The sequence below is a fragment of the Athene noctua genome, chromosome 7 (assembly GCF_965140245.1).
Source record: "Athene noctua chromosome 7, bAthNoc1.hap1.1, whole genome shotgun sequence".
NCBI lineage: Eukaryota > Metazoa > Chordata > Aves > Strigiformes > Strigidae > Athene > Athene noctua.
The window spans coordinates 35,038,664-35,060,139 of NC_134043.1; the positions used below are offsets into that span (position 1 = coordinate 35,038,664).

Below are 21,476 nucleotides of genomic sequence, written 5' to 3' on the forward strand. Positions count from 1 at the left end.
TCAAAAGATAGAGCTGACTGAAGGATTTTTGACCTTTTCTCGTTTGAAAAGCACCTGCAATATCATGTGTCTGTATTCAGAGCCATACAGCCACACTCACATCCACAAAAATCCTTCAGAGGAATATTTTATTAATACCTTGAAAAACAGTAAGGAATTCTGGAATGTATCCATACTGCTTTTACATTTGCTGGGTGTACCTTGTTGGCGTTGGCCTAATGCCTCCCAAAACACAGCAGGATGCACCATCTATTTATTGATGCTTTTCACATCTTGTTCCTTTGCTCAATTACACAAGTCCCTACTGCATGCTTTTTATCACTACTTTGCTAAGCTAATCAACAGTAATTATATCTCCTGAAGAAATTGCTTTAATTATTATATACAGAATGTAGTTCAAATTCCTCAATGCACAGCACTAATGAGCATTAATTGCAAAGTTAAGATATTTTCTTTTAGGAAAGAGGGGGGATTGCTTCATCCAAGTCTCTCCAGGAAGAAGAAACGGACTGGAAAAGACATAATATTTAAGGTATATAACATTTAAGGTATATAACAGAGTATGCAAATAGGGAGTTTAATAATGCTAATTTTTTTTCTTGTGTCTCACAAAAGGATCACATGTCCATGTCTTCACTTTGGAGAAACACTTTATACTGTTTACATTTTGCTGTTTACATATAATGCTTACATTTATTCATCTATTGGAGAAGCCTCGAATTGAGCATTTTATTAAAGCATGCACTTATTTTATTATCTACATTTATGTAAGAAATATATATTTATCTTCATATGTTTACTATATATATTTATCTTAATATATTTATCTTTCAGTTCCAGATGAACCCCCACAAGAAGCCAGAATTGAACTCCCTCGAAATAGCAAGATGGAATTCAGATCCACCTTTTAGTTACTAATCCATTTTGGTTTATAGCAGATTCATAGTCAGAAGAAAAAGAAGAAAACTGTTTCAAGAGCCAGCTCAGGTGCAACCCAAGATGGAAGATAACTGCCAAGTATCTACTATTTTCAGAATACTATTAGAAATTTCAACATCATGAGGTTGCTAGTTCTTTGGGCTGTCTCTCATTTCAGAGAAGCAAAGTGCAAAGCAATCTTACCAATGGTGGTGTCAAAATCACGTGTTGTATGGGGACATACAGGACAGCACTCTCCTGGGGGCACCTGTGGATTCTCACACTCCAGCACATCTTGACACTGGATTTCATCGCAAAGAATAGCTCCGTTGTCACAGACACAAATCTGGCATGGTGAGGGCTTCCAAATATCCCTGTTCAGGTACATCTGGCCATTTTGAGTGCAGGCTATTTCTTCAACATCTTCTCCTGGAGTAGAAAAGAGAATATACAACACATTTTCCAACCATGAAACCAAAGGAGGAGTAGGTCTGGGCAAGGAAAGAGCACATCTGGAGATGAGAAAGAGCATTACACACACAAAGAAAACAGTCCACCAGCACAGCTGAAGCTGATATTAAGGACTTTTAAATATCAGTCATCTTAAATGTTTTTCTTATTTTACCTTCTTATTTCCTGATCAGAAAGAAGTAAATCAGAGTCATCACAGAGTGCACAAACCCACCACAGTATCAAATGAACATTGCCTTGAGAGTCTCTAGATGTCATTCTGCTCAGTGGGTACGAACTCTGCATCGAGGAACTCCTGCCATGCACCTGCTCTTTGCTGTGCAGACGCCTGACTGGGGATAAGGACCCGAGAGACATCTGTACAAAAGGGAATAAACTACCTGTTCCCAGCTGCAGGCAGCTTACACAGCCAGACTTATGACAACGTTTGAACAGACATGACAGTGTCTGTTGAAAAGAAAAACCCTCATATATTGGCGTCTTGGTGTAAGGTAATATCAACACAGAGAATCAAATCTTCCAGTCACTGTCCAGGGGCAATAGCAGTCTCCGTTGCAAGGGTACTTGCAGCAGTGTCTCCAGCTGAGTGAAGAGAGGCTCCTCAAACTACTTATTTTGCTCAGTTTTTATAATCCAGCTGGTCATGGCCCTACATGATAACCCCAGCACATGCATGAAGTATTGCTATGGATATATATTAACTACATACACAATACCTCTTAAATATTTTAACTATATATGAAAGACTATCCTATGTTGCCATTTATATAGGAACAGCATTGACTGATTCCATGCATATATCCTTTCTATCTACATACTCACATATGTAGACAGAGATTGGTATGGAGGTCATTCTATTTTACTGAAGTTGCATGTCATTTTTAACCTAATCCACTTCATCTACACGTTTACTTACTTTCTTTTCTTAATACTATCCCCTTTCTTTTTCTTGAATTCCAACTTAGAATTACTTTCTTCCTAATTATATAGAAATCCATTCAGTATAGTTTTTGCTCTCTCCTCACCAACTAATCTGCCGTCACCAAGGAGGAACAACAACTCTTGTTGAAATTATAAAAATTTTTAAAAATCTCCCCATTTGACTGACAGCAGCGTTTAAGGGGACATAACCATCTGTTTAGGTACTGTTCTATCCATACTTAGGTTTATGCCTTTGTTTTCTTCCTACACTGTAGGCAAATACTCCAAACACCTGGATGATTTTTTTTAGCATGAGGTGAGTATATCTCAGTATCTTCCCCTAAAAATAAACTATGTCTGACAAAGAATTCAAAAATCAAATAAAGTGGAAACGTTTCTTTTGGTATGCAACATTTTACATTTGCAACATTTTACAAAATGCCCTATCAGAAAAAAAAAAACACAAAAAAAACCAACCAACCAAACAAACAAACAAAACAAACAAAAAACCAGCTTGTTTGCTTTGGTCCAATGAGTATTTCATGCTCTAAAGGAACAGAAGAGCCTGCAAAAGCAATGAACTGACCCCAGGCTGCCCCTAGACAATGGGTCACAGACCTGCAAACACCAAGAACCCCAATACCAAGACACCATCTGAGTCACAGCAAAGCTGTCACACACAGACCAAAATGATTCTCCTGGCCCCTGGGATACTGCAGACGGGATTAATCTTACCAGGGTGGGAGCTCCCTCTGACCACAGAAACCTTTCCTATCAAAAATGTCTCTGAAACTGGACAATCCAGTTACAACCATTATCTGAAAATTCCAAAAGAGCCCTAATTTCTAACTGATGTAAGACTGGGAATAGGGGCAATTTTATAGGTATTTATATTTTTAAAATGTATATATATATATATAGGATACATCCCACTTGTCATAGATCAAGGCTGTTATTTTTTAAAAAAACATGTTATTAGAGTAAAAATTAACAGTTCTAAGCACCAGGACAATTTCACTGTTCTATGCATTTCTGTCCTAAATTAAACCAGATGTAAACAGAAAAATCACAAAGTAATAAATAAGAACAGATTGGAATTTCAGCTTCATGCCTTAAGTCCAGTTACTCCATCAATGTCAAAGCTCAGAGAAACGGAGCAGATGTGTAATTAACTGTTGCCTGCCATCACTAACTTTTGCAGCTTTCTAACAGAAACTGAAATCCAAACTTATGCCAGGTCAGCTCCTCTCTTCAATCAGTTTATCACACCAAACTGACAAAATTACTCGAAAGGGTGTTGCAGAAGCTCAGGAGGAAATGTTTTCAGTGTGAAGTAAAGACATCAACGAAGTGTGCTGTACAGTCCATTTATGACACTGTGAGAATTATTTTCCAAACTGTAGATCGTATTTTGGAAAGCGCTCTTCTCGCTTCTCCCTTGTGTGCATGACATAATGCACTGTCTGACATATTTAGCCTTTTCCCCCCAGATGTCTGGCATATGGTCTATGTCTTCCTTAACGTATCACCCGCAGAACTTGTGCTGCTCAGAAGAGCAGCAGTTTGCATAAATGAAATTTCTAAGTTACTGAGCCCAAAGTCAGCATTCTGTCATAACTTCAAATAAACCACATAGCAACTGCTTTGGCAAATCAGAACTGAGCCAGATGGTGACTAGCTTCTGCCTGGGTCCCACTCAGCAGCTGAGAAAGAGGCACACAAAGGCGGGGGAAGAAAAGCACATACCAACTTCTGGAAGCATACTGAGAAGTCAGTTTTCCTATCAGATTGCAGATATGCTCATAATAAAAAAAAAAAAAAAAACAAACAAAACAAAACAACAAAAAAAACAACAACAACAACAAAAAAAACACCCAAACAAAAAAACCACCCCACAATACTGCCAGAAAACACATTTTCAATTTTAAATCTTTTGATTATGTTTGGTGCTTCTAGTTTTCCCTTCTGCTGTGACTGCATTACACTGAGAGAGTAACTGAAAAGAACAGCTATTTCAAAGCCAACTCATCCCACAAGCACATTGTGACATTTTATTCTCAGGCCTGAACTGCAGGCATGTTATCCATCTACACCCAGACCGGGAAAGGCAGCAAAGGAAATTGTTCCACCATTTCCTCCCTCATTTGGAAATCTACAAGTTTTTTTAATTACAGAGACCAAGTCACAAACTCTATGTCGCCTGTTCTTTCTACCTCTGCAGTTATAACACAAGGTGGTGCATGGCTTGAGAAGCAGCTCTGGAAATTCTCAATGTGGCAAAAGGATCTGCTAGCCCATTAACCGATTCCTTTCTTCCCAACAAAAAGTACAACTCTAAGTAGTATAGCACCTGAGTAAATCTACAGGGTTGCAAATCCACTGAAATCAGTGAAAATGTGTTTCAAAGCAGCCTGAAAATACAAAACACAAGGTAGAAGAAACACCCTATGATGCATTTAAGGACTCATTCATTCATGAGCTTGCATAAATGACCTTCGTGAAATAAGATTTGAATTAAAAGCACGGTAAGTACAATGGAATTATTTTTCTGCTATATATTGATCTGTTGGAGTATCAGGTTTGCTTTAAAGAACTATTTGATCAGAAGTCAAACTGTTACAGCTAATACAATAAATCATCAGACTCAGAGACTGCATCAACGGTCTGCAAGTAAAAATCACATCATGCACTGACATCCCCAGGCCCACTTTTGTGACAACACTGAAATTGTACCAATTACGGGAGGTGGGGGGAACTCCATCCCAGCCACTAGATGGCTGTCAAAGCCCATCCGTCATCACCAGCAACTTGTCAAAGAAGTTTCTGCATGGTAAAGGAGTGCAAGGCACACTCTCCTTTGGGCATTTTATGCTGAGCTTGTTTTCCTTTCAAGCCCATTTGTCTCAAGGTTAATTCCACTCCTCAACAAGCCAAGAACAGGACAAGTGTTTTAAAAGACAGCACATGAAACCATTTCGATCTTGCACCACCAGACATACATCACTTTGAAAGTAACACCTGGAAATCCACTGCTGCTTGGTCTCCTGTTTAAAATTACTCCTCACTGTTGTACTTGTATTGCTCTCATTGACTTCTAGTTCACATCCTGCACGTGAACAAGGAAAGTGAGGCCTGGGCATGGAACCAGATGGAACACAAAGAAAGAAAGATGGAAAATAATAAAAACATAAAATTAAGGGGGGGGGGGGGGGGACACGACACGACAGAACAAACGGACACAACACAGTGTCTTAATAAAAATGTTCTAAAATAAAAGGGTAAGAAGGGGTAGAAAAGGAGGACTATTCCACACGTGCAAACAGGGAGGCTTGGTGAAGCTGTCATTCTCAGGTCATTTTTCCTTGCAGAAACATCCCCAAAGCCCCGAACTAAACTCTCCTGTTCCCAGTCTCTGCTTACAGACAACCTAATACAGAAGCAATCAATCACCATCACCTCAGCTGAAGAGATGGCATGTATACGATGGAAGGGAATACATCTCTCAATGCCCTACTTAGGGAAGAAAAATGGCCGAGCAAAATCTGCCGATATATAGATTTTCTGCAGAGATTAGTAATTTTGAATCATCGATGAAACGGTAAGGGAAAGAAAAGCATCTGACAGCAAAGCAGCTCCATTTCATTGCATTTTCACTAGTCCTACCAACATGATAATTAAAGGAGCCTAATGGCTGATAGACCTACAGCAGTAGAGAACATAGTCTAACAAAGGCAGAAAAGATGATGACTGGTATTTAAAGCACAGTCTGCCAGTTTATGCTTTCTTCTGCCAAGAGGGACTTCTTGATGGATACTGTAACCAAACCCCAATGCTTTTACATTGCTTAACATAAAAAGACTAGAACAGAAGAGGTATGGTTATTTAATGAAAAAGGGTTGGAAACAAAACAGCTTGTGCAGGTAGCTTCTCAACCTCTTTGTCATCCTGCTGTTAGTTTGTGAAAAGTTTAGGGTTGCATAGATACAGGGGGTTTTAGGTTTAAAAAAACCTTCTAGAATATGAAAAGCTGAGTTTCAAGTTATGAATTACAAAATTTAATCCTGGTGACTCACAAAGCAGAGGTGCAGAATTAAATCAAAGTGAAAGATGATACCTGCTAGCAACCATTTTGCAGATGTACTTTTGTGTATGTGTACAGACTGTCAAAAGAGGGACAAGAGGGAGCTTGGTGTTAATTATCTTTGACTGTCAGCCTGCTGCAACAATAATGTAGGGTTTGATCCAGTTCCCATTAAATCAATAGAAAAAAATCTCTCATTTGCTCCAGTAAGAATCAGTCCACCTGTTTTGTTCATCTTTTGGTAACTTTTTGACTGGTAATAAATAAAGTATTATGCAAATTACTATGTAATGCAAATTATAATGTAAAGACATATTATTTTGAAAATCAGATACTTTTCAAAATTGCTGATAAATACAAAACCTATTTTGCATTGGCTGCACAGAAACATTTCTCATTAATAATGATTAACATAAACAGTTTACATAAGTAATTTACAGTTAGGATGAACCTGGAATCCCTTACCAATAAAAGACTGAACTGATTTACAATTCACTTAAATGAAATAGTTGATTGTCAAAATGAAATTAGATTTGAATTCAGACATTTCCATTCAAGATACATCGTACATCCCAGTGAACTTTAGATAACAGCTACAAGGACAACAATGCACTTGAATCCAAGTAACTCAACATTCTCTTGGAAGCACTGACAGCTAACAAGGTCTGTAACAGAGTGATAATTCACTACAGGTTACAGAAGATGAATGTTCTCTCCGTGGCTTCAAATTCAGTGTAAGTCTCCCTGCACAACCAAGAGATTAAGCAACAAATGACACACACAGGTTCATCAAGATTATCATGTGGAGGATGTATTCATTACAGGACTGTCTAGGAGAATAACTAGCACAGACTTTCACTGACCTAAAATAAGATGACTTTCTAAAAGTCTGTGGCTCTGTGTTGTCTTATGCCAGCTGAAGGTCGAGATGAACATGTCATTTTGCATTCCCCCTATGGTTTGCTAAGGAAATGAGGTTTATGTGATCCCACTGGCTGCATTGAGACATATGTGTCCCCAAGCCCATTTTATTCCAGTGGCTGATTTCAGCCAAGTTTGACAGAGACATTGTGAGAGAACATGTCACTAACGTAATTGTGCTCCTGCAAATTTTGTGAACATGCACAGTTAGGGAGAAAAGAGAGTTCCAAGTTAGTGCCACATCGAGCCCCCCTTATAAAACAAGTGGATAATAACAAATCCCTTTCATTATACTTTTGGGAATGCACACAGGCACACAGTTTAAAACACAAAACCTGTAGGAAAACAGATTTCATCAGAACTGTTTCTTAGGAAGAGGTGGGGGGGGTTAATCCATCATCTTTAAAATAAACCCTAGAGGATAATTTGCAAAGTTGACAATAAATGTTTTTAAAAGCATTCCACAGATTAAAAGACATTGAATGGTCTTAATTCCCAGTAAGTTTTCAATGTGATTGATTGACAGGGTTAACCCACTAGGCAAGAAGCTGCAACGCTTTGTGCCTTGTTTCAGAGGCAGAAAAGTCCCAGGATGCTCTCCTAAATGATGTAGATAATTTTAGAACATGTATTTTAGGACTGGAAAAATTACAGATGCAACTGTTTTTCCTGCAGAGTCCTCAAATAACGTTAAGTATGAATAAATACTGCTAAGTATCAAGGTACAAGTCTGAGACTTAATTGCTATAGCAGTTAACCAAAGCCCTACTAAAGACAGACATAGACTATGCAGCTGTCCAGTCACTTCTGGTTGGCACTAAGGGAAGGGACTTCACCCTCCCAGATTCATCAACCAAGAAAATCCAACCTCCAAGCTCTAAACAACAGTCCAGACGCAGAAAGCAACAGGAAAACAATACAGCCTGACTCAGGAGAAGAGCTAAGCTCCCAGATAAAGGGCGCTCTGAGTGTGATTTGGCAACTGGGTTTTTTCTCTTCCCGAAAATTGTGCCAAAATAAGTAATTCTCTTTTTCACTCAGCACTGGAATTCCAGATTTGGCCAAACAGGGAAAACTTAAAAGTAAAAACTACGCTATTCATTAGACTCCTCTGAATGAATTTTAAATTAACATCCAAAGTATACAACTGTTTGTCCACTGTTTCCTTAACTGGATGGAAACAACACTACTTAGTAGTCCTTATTTCCCCAACTCACAGGTTCATGTATTTACATCCCTATCAGTGCGAATAAGAGTTTTGCTTGCCTTTTTATGGATAAAGTTTATTACAAGGTTCAACACATGCTGGATACAAAGGCAGAATATACTGGGATCCCTTCCAGCAAAAAGGATTTCTCTAGCTGGTCCAGCACTATTCAACATTTATTATACTGTTCAATTCCCCAAGAGCATGTGACGATGTTGTATCTGCATATTAATGTCACTGTTCCTGAGCTACTGAACAAGACTCAACCCTTCTAAACACCTCGTCTTATGCTACGGACAGGGCAGGGAATTGCAGCAGCAACACTTTGCCAAAAGGTTGGTCAGGCTGGTCCTTTTCTTTTAGTTACTCCACAGTCTGCACACTTTGAAAGCAATTGGTTAAACTTACTCACTAGAGTTAACCCATGAATGAGGTTAGATGGTTTTAGTTTGTTTTTCTGTTTTTACTTTGGTTCACAGGTACGATGGCTGGACGCGTTGCTTGGTGCCTGCAGGAGAATAAGGTGAAGGGGGGAGTTTGAAAAGCCTGATCTGCCAGCAGTGCTTATACAAGTACTCTCAGATGACAGCAATCAAGCCTCAGGCATACAGAGGGAAATAAAATTACTTCCAAATGTCTAAGGCTGTGCAAAGATTGTAATGGGGAGGCTTTCAGGGCATGCCTGAGAAAACACTGTCGCAGATTTCAGGAGCTGGAGCAAATCAGTCAAAAGCTGAAGTCGGTAGCGGGGTGCCTGGTGTCTGCCGGAGCCCACACAGCCACAAATGCCCTGCTTGGACTCTGTCACAGAAGGTAATTATAGGGAAGTCAGTTCAGCTATAGCTACCTGTACCACAGTTTTCTTTTTCAGTGGGGGCAGAAAAAGCCTAAAAGGGGCTCATCATGGCCAAGTATTGTTTTATTATTTCAAAAGAGTCTTGAGGCAACAGAGATCATTTGTTTTTCTAAGCAAAGTGTTGGAGCACATTCTTGACTCTGAGATGTGACATTTTTAAGCAGAATCACTTTCATTTGCATGAAACACAGGCTGGTCCCACAAAAACAGCAGATATTTCTGGCAGGGAGCTTAGGAAAAGACCATACAGCCAGAGCACTTCAGTCAGTGGAGGCAGACCAGGGCCAGGGCTCAGCACTGCTGAACACTCATCAGTTTGGCCATACAGGCATTGTCTTTAAAATTAAAGGAGAATTAAAACTGCAATTAGCACACCTCCTAAAATGTGAGAGGCTTCATTCTGGAAGCAAGCACGCCCCGATGGTACAAATTCTGCCCAACCTGCTGCTACTGCAAATTAAAGCAAATCTTGTCAGGACATAAGGAACTGTGCATAATGTATTTAAACCTAAGTCTAAACCAGCAAGATTACCATGAAAATGTAATATTCTTCTACTGTCTACTTTGGCTCACTGTTCTGGAATCCACACACGTTTGATTTTGGTCTTTCCAAAATCCAGACTTGGACTGCTGTGCATCAGTAAAAAGTAATGCATTTTGGCTGTGAAGAAAATTCTCTCAGCTGCTTCCTGTGCCAGTATCAGCGAGACATGTTTTCCACACACAGTACGTTTGGATTCCTATAGTAAATCTATCTGTGATCCACAAGAAGCCATCTTGTTCGGCCAACCAGCCAGAAACTGATTGCCCAAGCAGCAAGCCGTGCAGGGTAATACTGCACTGTGTCAGCCAGGCTCTGAAATAATCATTTCTTGATGGTCCCAGCACTGATCCTTGAGGAATGTCACCATTATCTAGCCATCAGATGGACTTTGAACTGCCAACCGTTACTCTCTGAACTTGATAACCCCACCAGGTTTTCATTCGCCTTGTTGTCCACCCATTCAGTCCCATACTGAATATGGGCCTGAATACTGCCCCAATTTGCCTGTGGATGCTACTGGAGATGGCATCAAAAGCCATGCTAAACTAAAGGTAAACAGTATCCACCGCTCTTCCTTTGTGCACCAAGCCAGTTAGCTCATTGTAAAAGCCAATCAGACTTACCATATTCAATGGCAAAGGGAAAATTTATTAAATAGATAACCTCTACCTGCAGTCTGATCTCCTCTTCTCTGCACCCATCTATCCAAACTCTTGCAAGCTCCACTGTTCTAGTTTCACATGCACTATAATACTCAAAAATGCACTGCAAAAGAACTGGTTTGCCTTCTTTGTTTTATAGGATTTAGCTCCTTTGAAGTCAGACAAAATGCGTATGGATGTCTGTTCTTATTGCACGTAAGAGAAACACACTCGCTACTGCCAAAACATCTTCATTCTTTGAAGCTATACACATCAAAGTTCAATAGAAACCTATCATTACACGTTGCCTTTTCCACAAAGCTTTTCTACATTGTGGTTTGCAAAGTGGACTCATGTAATCCCCTAAATGCATCCTTGCTGGCTAATATCACCCTCTTTTTCAACTAAAAATAAAGATTTGTAATTAGTAAGAAAATTCAATTCCATAATTAAAAATCCTTGCATTCCAACAGGCTCAGCAGTTCAAACTGAAGAAAAAACTACCCAGTGCTTGGGTGGAGCAGGAAGGTATTGCTGGAAAGCTATACTCATAATATGCTGTTTGTACAGCAAAGCTATTCATTTGCTAAAACTCTGGGCCTCAGAAATTAAAGAATGGTAAGCAAGAAAGTCTGCAAAAATTCCAGGAACGAAGCCTCTGTTTCTTTTCTGCTACCATCACTTTTACCACGCTTCAAACAACTCAGTCAGCAACTTCTGGTTTCAAGATGACATGGAACAGGCTTTGGCAGCCCTCCGGGCACCCTAGCTGTTTTCTGCACAGCACCAGGTTATAAAGGTTTCTAGCTTTAAGTGTAATTTAAAGTGAATCACACACATGCGCATGAGGACAAGACAGTGATTTAGGTGTGTCTCATGCCCCAGAGCCTAACTTCTACACAAGTTAAACTTATAGATAGGAGCAATAAGCAGTTTCCTTCTTTCAGTGCATAAAAGTAACAATGTTAGTAAGTAACAAGTGACTAGAGCTCAGCTCATTTCAGTGAGGATTAAGGATGAGAAAAATCCTTGAGACTGAATATAAAAGCAAGACAATTAGCACTGGTCAGGAATTTTTCTACTTTTTCTGTGCGTGTGTGTGAAAGCACCGAATTACCGAAAAATGAAGGACGGTGCTTTTATTAGACAGATCCACTTGAAAACCTTTCCCTTCATTTTCAGGCTGTTTGAAATCACCTATTTCAGTAAAAAAAACACCCTTTGGGGTTTGCTAGAGGGAACTTTATACCCAAAACCCCTTGTATAAAACATCCAAGTCAAGCTGAGGAAAAATGTTTTCATTGACCTGACCCAATTCTAACTTTTTCATCATTACTAAGTCATGAGACCTCATCAAGGTTGCCTCAATTCATCCAGACTAGCTAGGGAAAACCCAGATATTTATAAGCAGCTTCCTCTCTAGCACAGGCTTTTGGTTGTATACTGCAACTTCCAGGATGTCTTCAGGTAGACTCTCACATTTACAGACCAACATACTTTAATTTCATTACTACTAGAAGAAGAGTAGAGCTAGGTCAGGGAAAGAATATCCTTACTCTATTTTCAGAGTGTTGCATAACTTCATTAAATTTAAGAAGGAAGTTTAAACAAGACTCAGTTTCTTATTTTGCCTTTTTGCAACAGTAGGAAATGGTAACATTAACCTCGTTAACGTTAATAAGGCATTAATGTTAATAAGGCATTTTAAGAAATATCCAGTGTGAAAGAAGAATTAGATGTATCTTTGCCTATCTGCAGACCCTGTTCCTGCATTATGCATTTGAATAAAGTTACATATTTTTATTTCCTTTTTAACTTGGCTTTAGCACTGTCCCAATTCTTGATCCATACATATTAAAAATGAGCATTAAAAACTCCACCAAATGTTAAAAAAAAAAAAAAAAAAAAAAAAAAGGTCAGCAAAGAAGAAATCCTATCCACCCTGTCATTTAGATGCATAACGTTGATAAATGTTCTTTAAAAAGATACATACCAGCCATTACTTTGTTCTCCTGTAGGATTATGGTTTCTGGGACAGAGGAAATGAAAGGCTTTCCTGCAGGCTCTCCTGCTTTTAGTCGTTGGATATCCTTCCATACTTCAGGGATGAAGCATTATGAACTTTTGTGAGGCAAATAGTCCATACTAAAAAGGCTTTAAATGAATTAAAATTCAAGTAGAGATGTGTACTTTAAAACAAACCAGCCATCATCACCTCCAGCTACTGTTTGCTTTGAACTTAGTCTACTTTCTATTTCCCTTAGTTCCTCCTTTCAAAACTATTTTATCATTTTTCAGATCTTTTTAAAATTATCCTACTATTGTTTCTCTGATATGAGCTTTTAAAAGCCCAAGAAGGCAGCATCCAAGTTACAAGAACATTTTTTTCCAAGACAAAGCTCTACGAATACTGACATCTTTTTGCACCAGTTAACTCTCACAGCAGTTAGGAGCAGCAATCAGGGGCACGTAAATGCATAAAATACAGAAACACTGTTTATTTTCCATTTTGTAAAAGAATAAAAATCTGTGTCGGGTTGAGAGAAGCATCTATGCTTAAGGGATGCAATTTAAGATATTAGATGAGGTAACTTTTAGAGAACAACTCAGGTTATGTGGGCACTCTGGTGTGACTATGCCCCATTGCTGGTACAAATACTCACGTCTTTCAGCACACTCAGAAATCTGTATGAAAACAACATAGGGAACACTGACTTACAACTGAGCTCTTACGTGAGTAAACCTGGTTTGGTCTTTGAAGTGGAAATCACCAGCTGGAAGCCAGGAATCCTGTGCATCACCTCCGACTCAATTTAACAGTGACAATATGTGTCCTAGTTTACCCATCTCCAAAATTACATGATACTAGCACATAACCAGTTGAAAAAAAAAAAAAAAAAACAAAACCAAAAAGCTACCTTGTTTATTACTTAGTCTTCAGTGCTACTACATGATAAGCCTTTAGAGACAGAGCCACTAGCATCAATCAAAAGACATCCATTAATGTCAGTGGGCTTTAATCCCATGCAAAATATTATTGTGGTACATTTAGAGGCACTGAAATTTCATGATGCATGGCATCACTTCAGCTCCTGATAAACACCCTTCAGTATATTTTTCTTCTCTCTAATGCAGTAGATTGTTAGAAGTGAGTATTTGTGGTACATGAAATGCATCACCAATCACATCTTTTACATGGTATTTAAGACTGCAATACAAGCAACAAATAAGAAAAGCCCAATTACTTCTTTCAACCTTACAGTTTAGGACTTTTCATAAAGGACCTAAAGGTCCTCTTTGGGGTCCTGTGGGCTCTATTTGAATCGGGAATAATGACAGGTTTTGCATTTTAAAAATATTCCGTGGTTGAAGAAGCAGCCTGGCATACAAACATGATAAATGTCTATTCTCCAGCTCTCGTTGATATTTTTCAAGTGACTCCCTGGAGGAGCTCAAATAATGTTTTGCTTGGTTCAGATAAAGTCCAGCTTATCACAGGCTCACCTGAGCCTTTCAAGGTCTTACTTTTCCTCAAAGAGCACCTTCATTTCCTACCTCTTTATGTTCTTATGTAATTTCATTTTCTGAACCACTTCATCTTCTTCCTCCAAACCCAAAATTCCTCCTCTGAAACTCTTTCCCTAAGAAAAACACATATCTTTCCTTTACTTCACCACCTTACATATCTTTGAGTGTTACATCAGGAAGATTTCCCATTCAATTTCTCATTCAAGAGCTGCTCAATCAAATTTTGTGAGCATCAGTAACTCTACAGTGAGAAGTAATCCACAATACCTCATACAGTTAGGAAAAAAAAAAATCATTGCCACTCAACAATTTGGGAATAGATAATCATTTGCCATTTTTTTACCATCAGTTTAGAAATAGGAATCCACTTCAGCAAAGTACTAAATACATTGGAACATGCTCTTGGTAACAACAGTAAAGGCCGAAGCTCGCTATGATCCAAAGGACATAAGTGAGATCATTATCTTGGCTCTTCAAAGCCTGTAAGATATTTATGTTCAAGCCCTTTAAGAGCTGGCTTTATCACCTGAGTCACTGCTTGAATTTCTGTGTAAAGCAAGACTGGAACATCTATGTTTTGTTTTCTACCCACCTACTGAAATTGTTAATCAATTAGGTATATTATACTTCATACTTAACATAGCTTTTGAGTGAACTCTGATCTTTTAGCTCTTTCAAAATATTACAATCAAGAGCATCACCAAAGGTACTCCTGTTTCTTACACTTGAAGAAAAAGGCTGGAAATACAGTGTTGCTCTCTCAGCTGATTCAGAGTCAGAGCTCCCGAAAATCAGTAGCTATCAGTAGACTGTATCTTCTCCAAGTTTATGCCAGCTGAAGATTTTAACTTTCAGTACCTCAGTCAGCATGTTTTTTACACAGATATCAATCACTCTGTTCTAAGTTCCCAGAAGATTAGAAATAGCTGGCATCTATCCACAACGTGCACTAGATATTTGTGATAATTTCCAGAACACAGTGTCCTATTGCTAAATTTATTCACACTAGTGAAGAAATGTAATATTGCCAGTGTCCTACCTCACTGACTACTTCTCCACCAGTGGTCTGTGCTAATGTAGCCTCATGCAGCTACTCCAAACAATCTGTTAGGCAAGTAAGGCCATCAGTATGTTATTTTAAAAATATGATTAATCCTACCAGGTTAGTAGGCTCATACCTGGAATCAAATTAATTTAAAGGGTTGTTAAAATGAAATAATTTTTCTAAAATAAAATGCCCCACAGGAAATAAGGAGTGGCTATTTCAGTCATTAAAGATTTAAGACAGACAGAGCGATCTCAGGGATGAGTGTCCCATAGTGGACCTACAAGGCATGAGCTGTACGACTGAGCTGCACATACACAGGGGCAAGGTAGGAACAACGACACAGACTGTGTCGTATGTGCAGAGAGACCAAGCGCTGTATCTCAAGTCAGGCACGATTGTCATGCAGGTGTGTCGTGCCCAGACGTTCAAACACTCGATGAATGGCCAGTACTCAAGAGCAGCTTTCTAACTGTCTTGCAGTATAACGTAACTTCTGCCTTAAAGGAAACAGTGATTTAAAAGTGAACTGTTAACACACCAATGCACATCTCCTTGGTAGAGTGCTTTGCTGCCTGGCTCTTTTCAAAAATCCGTATGAGTTCAGAATTTCAGCAATGTTGCAACATATACTAGATGTATGTAATAAAATAAATTTATTTGATACTCCTAGATCACCCACAAGACTTCTTGCAAGCCTTCAGCACGGAGTTGGCAATGTTGTATGAATTAATTCTTCTTTACTTTTAATCACCAGAGACTTATTCAAAGTTTAAAGCAAAATCCTTCAAGGCTTGTGGTTTCCTAACATCTACCTGTTGTCGTGACTATTACACGTGACAAAGACAACAGACAGAATTTCATTAAATGACCAAAAGAGAAAAACAGACAAATTTTCACAGACTAAATGCACAGAACCTCACCTTCAGTTTGTGTGAACAGGTACGGCCACACTGAAGTTAACGGATCAACGTCATCACCGACAGACTTTCCCACTGTTTACAATCGCTCTTCAGCGCCATCATCTGCTGCACCATTTTTTAAACAAGTAGATATGTGGCAATTTAAAGAGCTACAGCATAAGATGCATGTCTAAGTGTGGTCCTCTGTGTTGTATCCCAGAAGAACTACCAAAACTGATGAACTGGGAGAATATAAAAAGGAATATAGCTTTTTGCCTCTGGCAATGAAATATGCATAAATTGATATCTTAACTACATGGTATCAAAAGGGAAAAATATCCTTCACAAAGCTCATTCTTATCATGTCTGTAACTGAACTCCTGTATGTTACAGACACTGAAGAAGAGAGCAAAATATTTCTGTAGCACTAAGTTTGACAAGAAAAGATAATAACCACCTTATTGGAAACAGATGGTTTACACTGTTATGCTATAGATAAAATTGTGTCAGCATTTCCATAAAAGGCCCCCGTGTCTCCAGCAGTTTTCAAGCTGGCAGGCAACATTTCTACATCAACTAAAAAGATACAATCCCAGGAGTAACCTGGAAAAATTGGAGGAAAAGTCATTCTTGAGCTAACATTGAAAAAGAGAGAAGGGAGATGTTTGTGGGGGCAGATTGACAGAGAGAGGGATAATATCCCAGCAGTTCACTGATTACTACCAGAAACAACTCGCTAGGCAAGGTCATATCTCCATCTGCTTCTGTGGATGTTCAGGGCATAACTGCAGTGAATTCAGTGGTGCAGAATCATAACTCACGTCATCTATTGTCATGTATGTGCAAATACTGTCATATATGTACAAGTATGCATATACAATATATATTTTTATTAATATTGTAAACCAAGGAGACCTGTTAGAAACTGAAAAATAACACAGACAAAATAGCTATTTGTGATAAATGAAAAAGGTTAGGTCCTAAAGAAAAATACTTTGTCTAACGGATGAGATGACACAGATTTCATTACTGCTGAAACAACCTCCAAATTAACAAACAATATTCAGATACATTTCAGAAAACACGAGTTCGCCTTTGTCCTTCCCAAAAGCATTTCGCTGCTTTGATCTAGAACTGATGATTATCTAGGATAATTTAATGCATGTACACTACTAACCATATCTGTTGAAAATGAACAATTTTTTTAAGACTTATGTAGAAACAGCAATGCTTGTCTTACCACTCAGTTCTGGATCCAACCCAGAATTTAACATTATAGTTTAGACCTCTCTGATTAAACAATCACAAAAAAATTTTTTAACTTCATTAAATTTGTATCAGGCTTGCCTTTGTATGCTTACACAATTCACTTCACATTCACTAGCTCTCTGTTCTACTTGTGCTAGTAACTTTGGGGTATTCAAATTTCCTCCTATATTTGGACCACAAATCCTTTCTTGACAAGGAAGTTGCTCACTGCTTGACAGGGGACTTTTTGACAGGGTTTAATTGTGGTTGGTGGGGTGGTTTTGGTTTTTTTTAGTGTTGTGGAAGGCACTGAAAATGAATAATAAATTAACCACTGTCAACATGACAGATTAAATTTGTATCAGATGCTGTGAGCTACTGCAGTTACTCTTATATATAAAACATGAGAATGTACAAAGTGCAACAAAGGTTACACCAACCCAAAGCTAGCTATTGGCTTTTTTAATATATACAAAATATATATATTGAATTAGATATTATGTAAATTTTATATATATATATATATATATATATATATATACACGAGATCAATTAAGTGTTTGAGAAATCCCCTGAAGAGGCACTTCAGTGAATGAATAATCAAGCTGAGCACTGAGTTCTATGGCATTTTGGCAGGGGTGTAGCCTCCTGTACAATTCTGTACTAGGAAGTATTAACACAAGAAACCAACACAAATTTGTGTTTACTTTGGGGCACAGGGTGAATCTTCCCTCTTGATATATTGTAGGACAAACAGGGAGAAGTTTACTTCCAAGATGAGATGCACCCCACTGTGCACAGCTGATAAACTACTATATTACATAGAAATCGTTATGATTTGATTTTAATACAATACTCATCAATTTAGATATCCAGTAATTTAAAACTACTATGGCATATATTTTGCAGTTTTTCTGATTTAATTCTCTTCTACAAGGAGCAAATATATGAGGTGAAAATGTGCCTTTCTTCAACATCAGGAGCAAGTCTGATCTAGTGCTAAAAATGTTACGCCAAATCAGAGACTATTCCTTGGGCACTACAAAGTACACCTTCGTTTTCTCAAACTCTCTGGTCATATTTTAGAACTGATTCGATAGACATGTATCAACAAGCTTTGGGGAGGCAAAATAACCTTTCAATGTATAAGAAGAACAATGTAAGTTACACAGTTTCAAGGCTGACCCACATAGTACGGTTCTGCATGTTTGGCTGCACCATTTTAACAAATAAAGATATAAATAACTGTGTGTTCAGAGGCAAACTTCACTTTGAGGCATTCCTTGGATATCAACACTTGAAGAATATAAACAGCCTTGTTGTTTCAGGGCCCTTTACAGTCTTGATATTAAGCAGAGCAGCATAGTTTACACTCAATACAGTTTGAAATTCAAATATAACTTACAAAGCACATAGCTCAGAGATTGCTTGTTGTACTTTACAGAACCTTTCCAACAAATCAGAAAGGTGACAACTGAGTGAGATACAGTTATGCCATTAAAAAAGGAGTAATAATAAATAAGAAAAGTCAATTCTAAAAAATAATCTTGCATTGCTACCGAGTATCTGGCCACTGAAACTGGTTAAAAATCTTAACATTCTTCAATTTTTAATACAGAAACCAGAAATACTTTCACTTGTTAGTTTCTATTTGTTCATCAGGAAAATACACAATTTCTAAATATAAAAGAAGATATTATTTCGTGGAACTGGTTGCAAATGATCAAACTGAAATTATTACACTGTAAAATCATTCTTGAACAGTGGCATTTATTGATTCTACTATACTACCTGCCACATGGATAAAAACCTTCAGTTTGGTGTATGTCAGCTCTGTACACTATTAGAAATATCCATAGAAACCATGTTCTCCACGATGACTACGCAACATTTTGTAATTACATTTCAAGATCTGATTCAAACAATATTTCAGTTAATGCCGCTAAGTGAAATATTTTTTAATTATTATGTTAGTAGCCCATGCATTACTCATTTTTAAAGAATCAATATTAAATACGTAATTAAAACTAACTGTACTGATTGGATTCTGAACATATTAAATTATTTGTCTCAAAATAATTTCAATCCTCTGTAATTTCTTAGTTGGTTTGCTTATTAAACTTAAGTAAATACTTTTGTGTATTGCATCAAAAATTTAATGTAATTTACTTGAGATGTGGAACTCCTACAAATCTGCCTGAGAACTTGTTTGCCCCACTAGAAGTTATCTTCATTACATGCATTTTGAGTGAAGAAAGAAGTTACAAAAATTATAGAAGGCAGGAGCAGAGGAAGCTCACTGGAGGCAGATCTCTTGTGCGAGACCTGCACATCCGTGCCTCATCACACTTGGTTTAACTGCGGTTCCAGTTCTTATCAGACAAAGAAAGTGATTTGTAATAGAGCTGATCTGAGTACATGAAAGAAAAAAAAAAAAAAAAAAAAAAAAAACTAAAAAAAACCCAGTCTGACCACCATTACAGATACAGCCCTTTTCCCAGACCTAGCTGAATATCACTGAAGGACATCCACTAAATGTCACTGAAATTAATTGGAATCCTCTCATCCACTGTAAGAGGCATTGCAACCTACTGAGTTGTAATGGGGTCAGGTCCAGGTCCCTGGCCACTATTATGTAATAACCACGTTATAGTCAGGCCTTAAAAAAAAAAAAAAAAAAAAAAAATCACCACACAACACTAGGACAAGATTTCTAGTAGATATGAATATTAATGTAATGTAACAATTTTCAAAATTTAAGTAACAGAAATCATTGTTGATCTTTAACGCTTTCACTGAGGCATGAAAGAATAATAAAGGTTATGTCATGTTAGGAATGGAACAGTGGATAACAGAGATGATACCTTTCAGTATACATGTCTGTGCATACTCAGCAAATGCTGAGGTTCCAAGACTTCCAGCAACATGTAAGCAGACAAGACATTAGACCCCACAAGACATACTTAGGCCCCACTGACATTATCAAGAAACTCAGATGAGACACAAATGTCCACAAAAACCTCACCTGTTAGATAGGTGAGGGACCATCAAAAAACTAAAACGTACCTTAACACTCTTGAGAAACTAGAAGAATGAGGCACACTAAATTTTTAAAGAATGATGTAATCAATAAAAACATAGCTTGGTCAAACACAGAATACTGGACACAAGGGTGAGAATGAAGTATGATATACAAAGGACCAAAGAATAGATAGTGTAACAGTCACTTTCATCTCCAAATACAAGAATCCAGTGAAGAATCTTTCACAAACTTAAGAAGGTGCTACAGAAATTTTTATTTTATATATATATCTCCATATTTACATTTGGACAACATGTTTGATTTATTTTTATTCCAAACTGTATCATTTTATAGGGACCTGTATTGGTGCTATGAAATAAGTAGTTCATTAAAATACTTCAGAAGAATTATTCTTTAAATACTGGAGAAAAGTTCTGGGGTGAAATCCATGGCTTGCAGATGACCACACTGCCTTCATCACAGTGATGTAATTCCCTCTTCAAGATGGACCAACCATTTAGGTTTAAAAGGTACTCTCAATTTACAAGGACTTCCAAACTTTTGCATTCAGTGTATATGCCCTATATATTTATTATTATATATAGAGCTGAGCAGGGTTTATTCAATGTTTGCCTTCTGAAGCCCCTGCTTCGTCCTGAACTCTCTCTATATAGCACAGTCTTTGATATTAAGCACTTCAATAGCGTGAGATTCAGCCTTAACACATTCGTGTTGTAATCCTCCCTTCCACATGTGGGAACTTTCCAGTCTCCAGAAAAGGGGAAATTATTTTAACTCGGCACCAGAGATTCCACCTCAGATAGTAACAGAGGGAAGCAAAACTTTCCTAAATCACAGCAGACTGTGAAAACACATCCTCCAAGATTTAAAATTGAAGGAAGGTTACCTCGATTTGAGATCGAGGACATTACAGGATGTTGAAAAATGCCACTAATGCCACTCCTATGCCTTTTCATAATTTGTCATTTCTATGAATTTCTTGGCAGAGAGGACACCATGGGATACCTAACTTGAACCTAATTCACAGTGGCTAGCAAAGCAGTCCTAAACCATAAATTCTCATCTCCTGATGAGTCAATGGAGAGCAGCAGAGGAGGGCATTTTAAGACTGTAGAAGAAGCTTCTGTCTGCTGAGGCAGATGGAATTTCT

At 37.9% G+C, this 21,476-nt stretch overlaps 1 protein-coding gene across 2 annotated transcripts in view; it reads right to left on the reverse strand.

Moving 5' to 3' along the window:
- COL5A2 (collagen type V alpha 2 chain) overlaps nucleotides 1-21,476 on the reverse strand; it is a 113,293-nt gene that overhangs the window by 54,137 nt on the left and 37,680 nt on the right. Inside the window, exons 1-2 of one of the 2 annotated variants that reach the window (XM_074910585.1) lie at nucleotides 1,544-1,599; nucleotides 1,123-1,347 (exon numbers count right to left, since the gene is read on the reverse strand). In XM_074910585.1, coding sequence (XP_074766686.1) covers nucleotides 1,123-1,306 — 184 coding nt within the window. In that variant the 5' untranslated portion in view covers nucleotides 1,307-1,347; nucleotides 1,544-1,599. Of the gene's footprint in view, nucleotides 1-1,122; nucleotides 1,348-1,543; nucleotides 1,600-21,476 lie in introns of those variants that run through there. The other variant, XM_074910584.1, reaches the window with a different exon arrangement.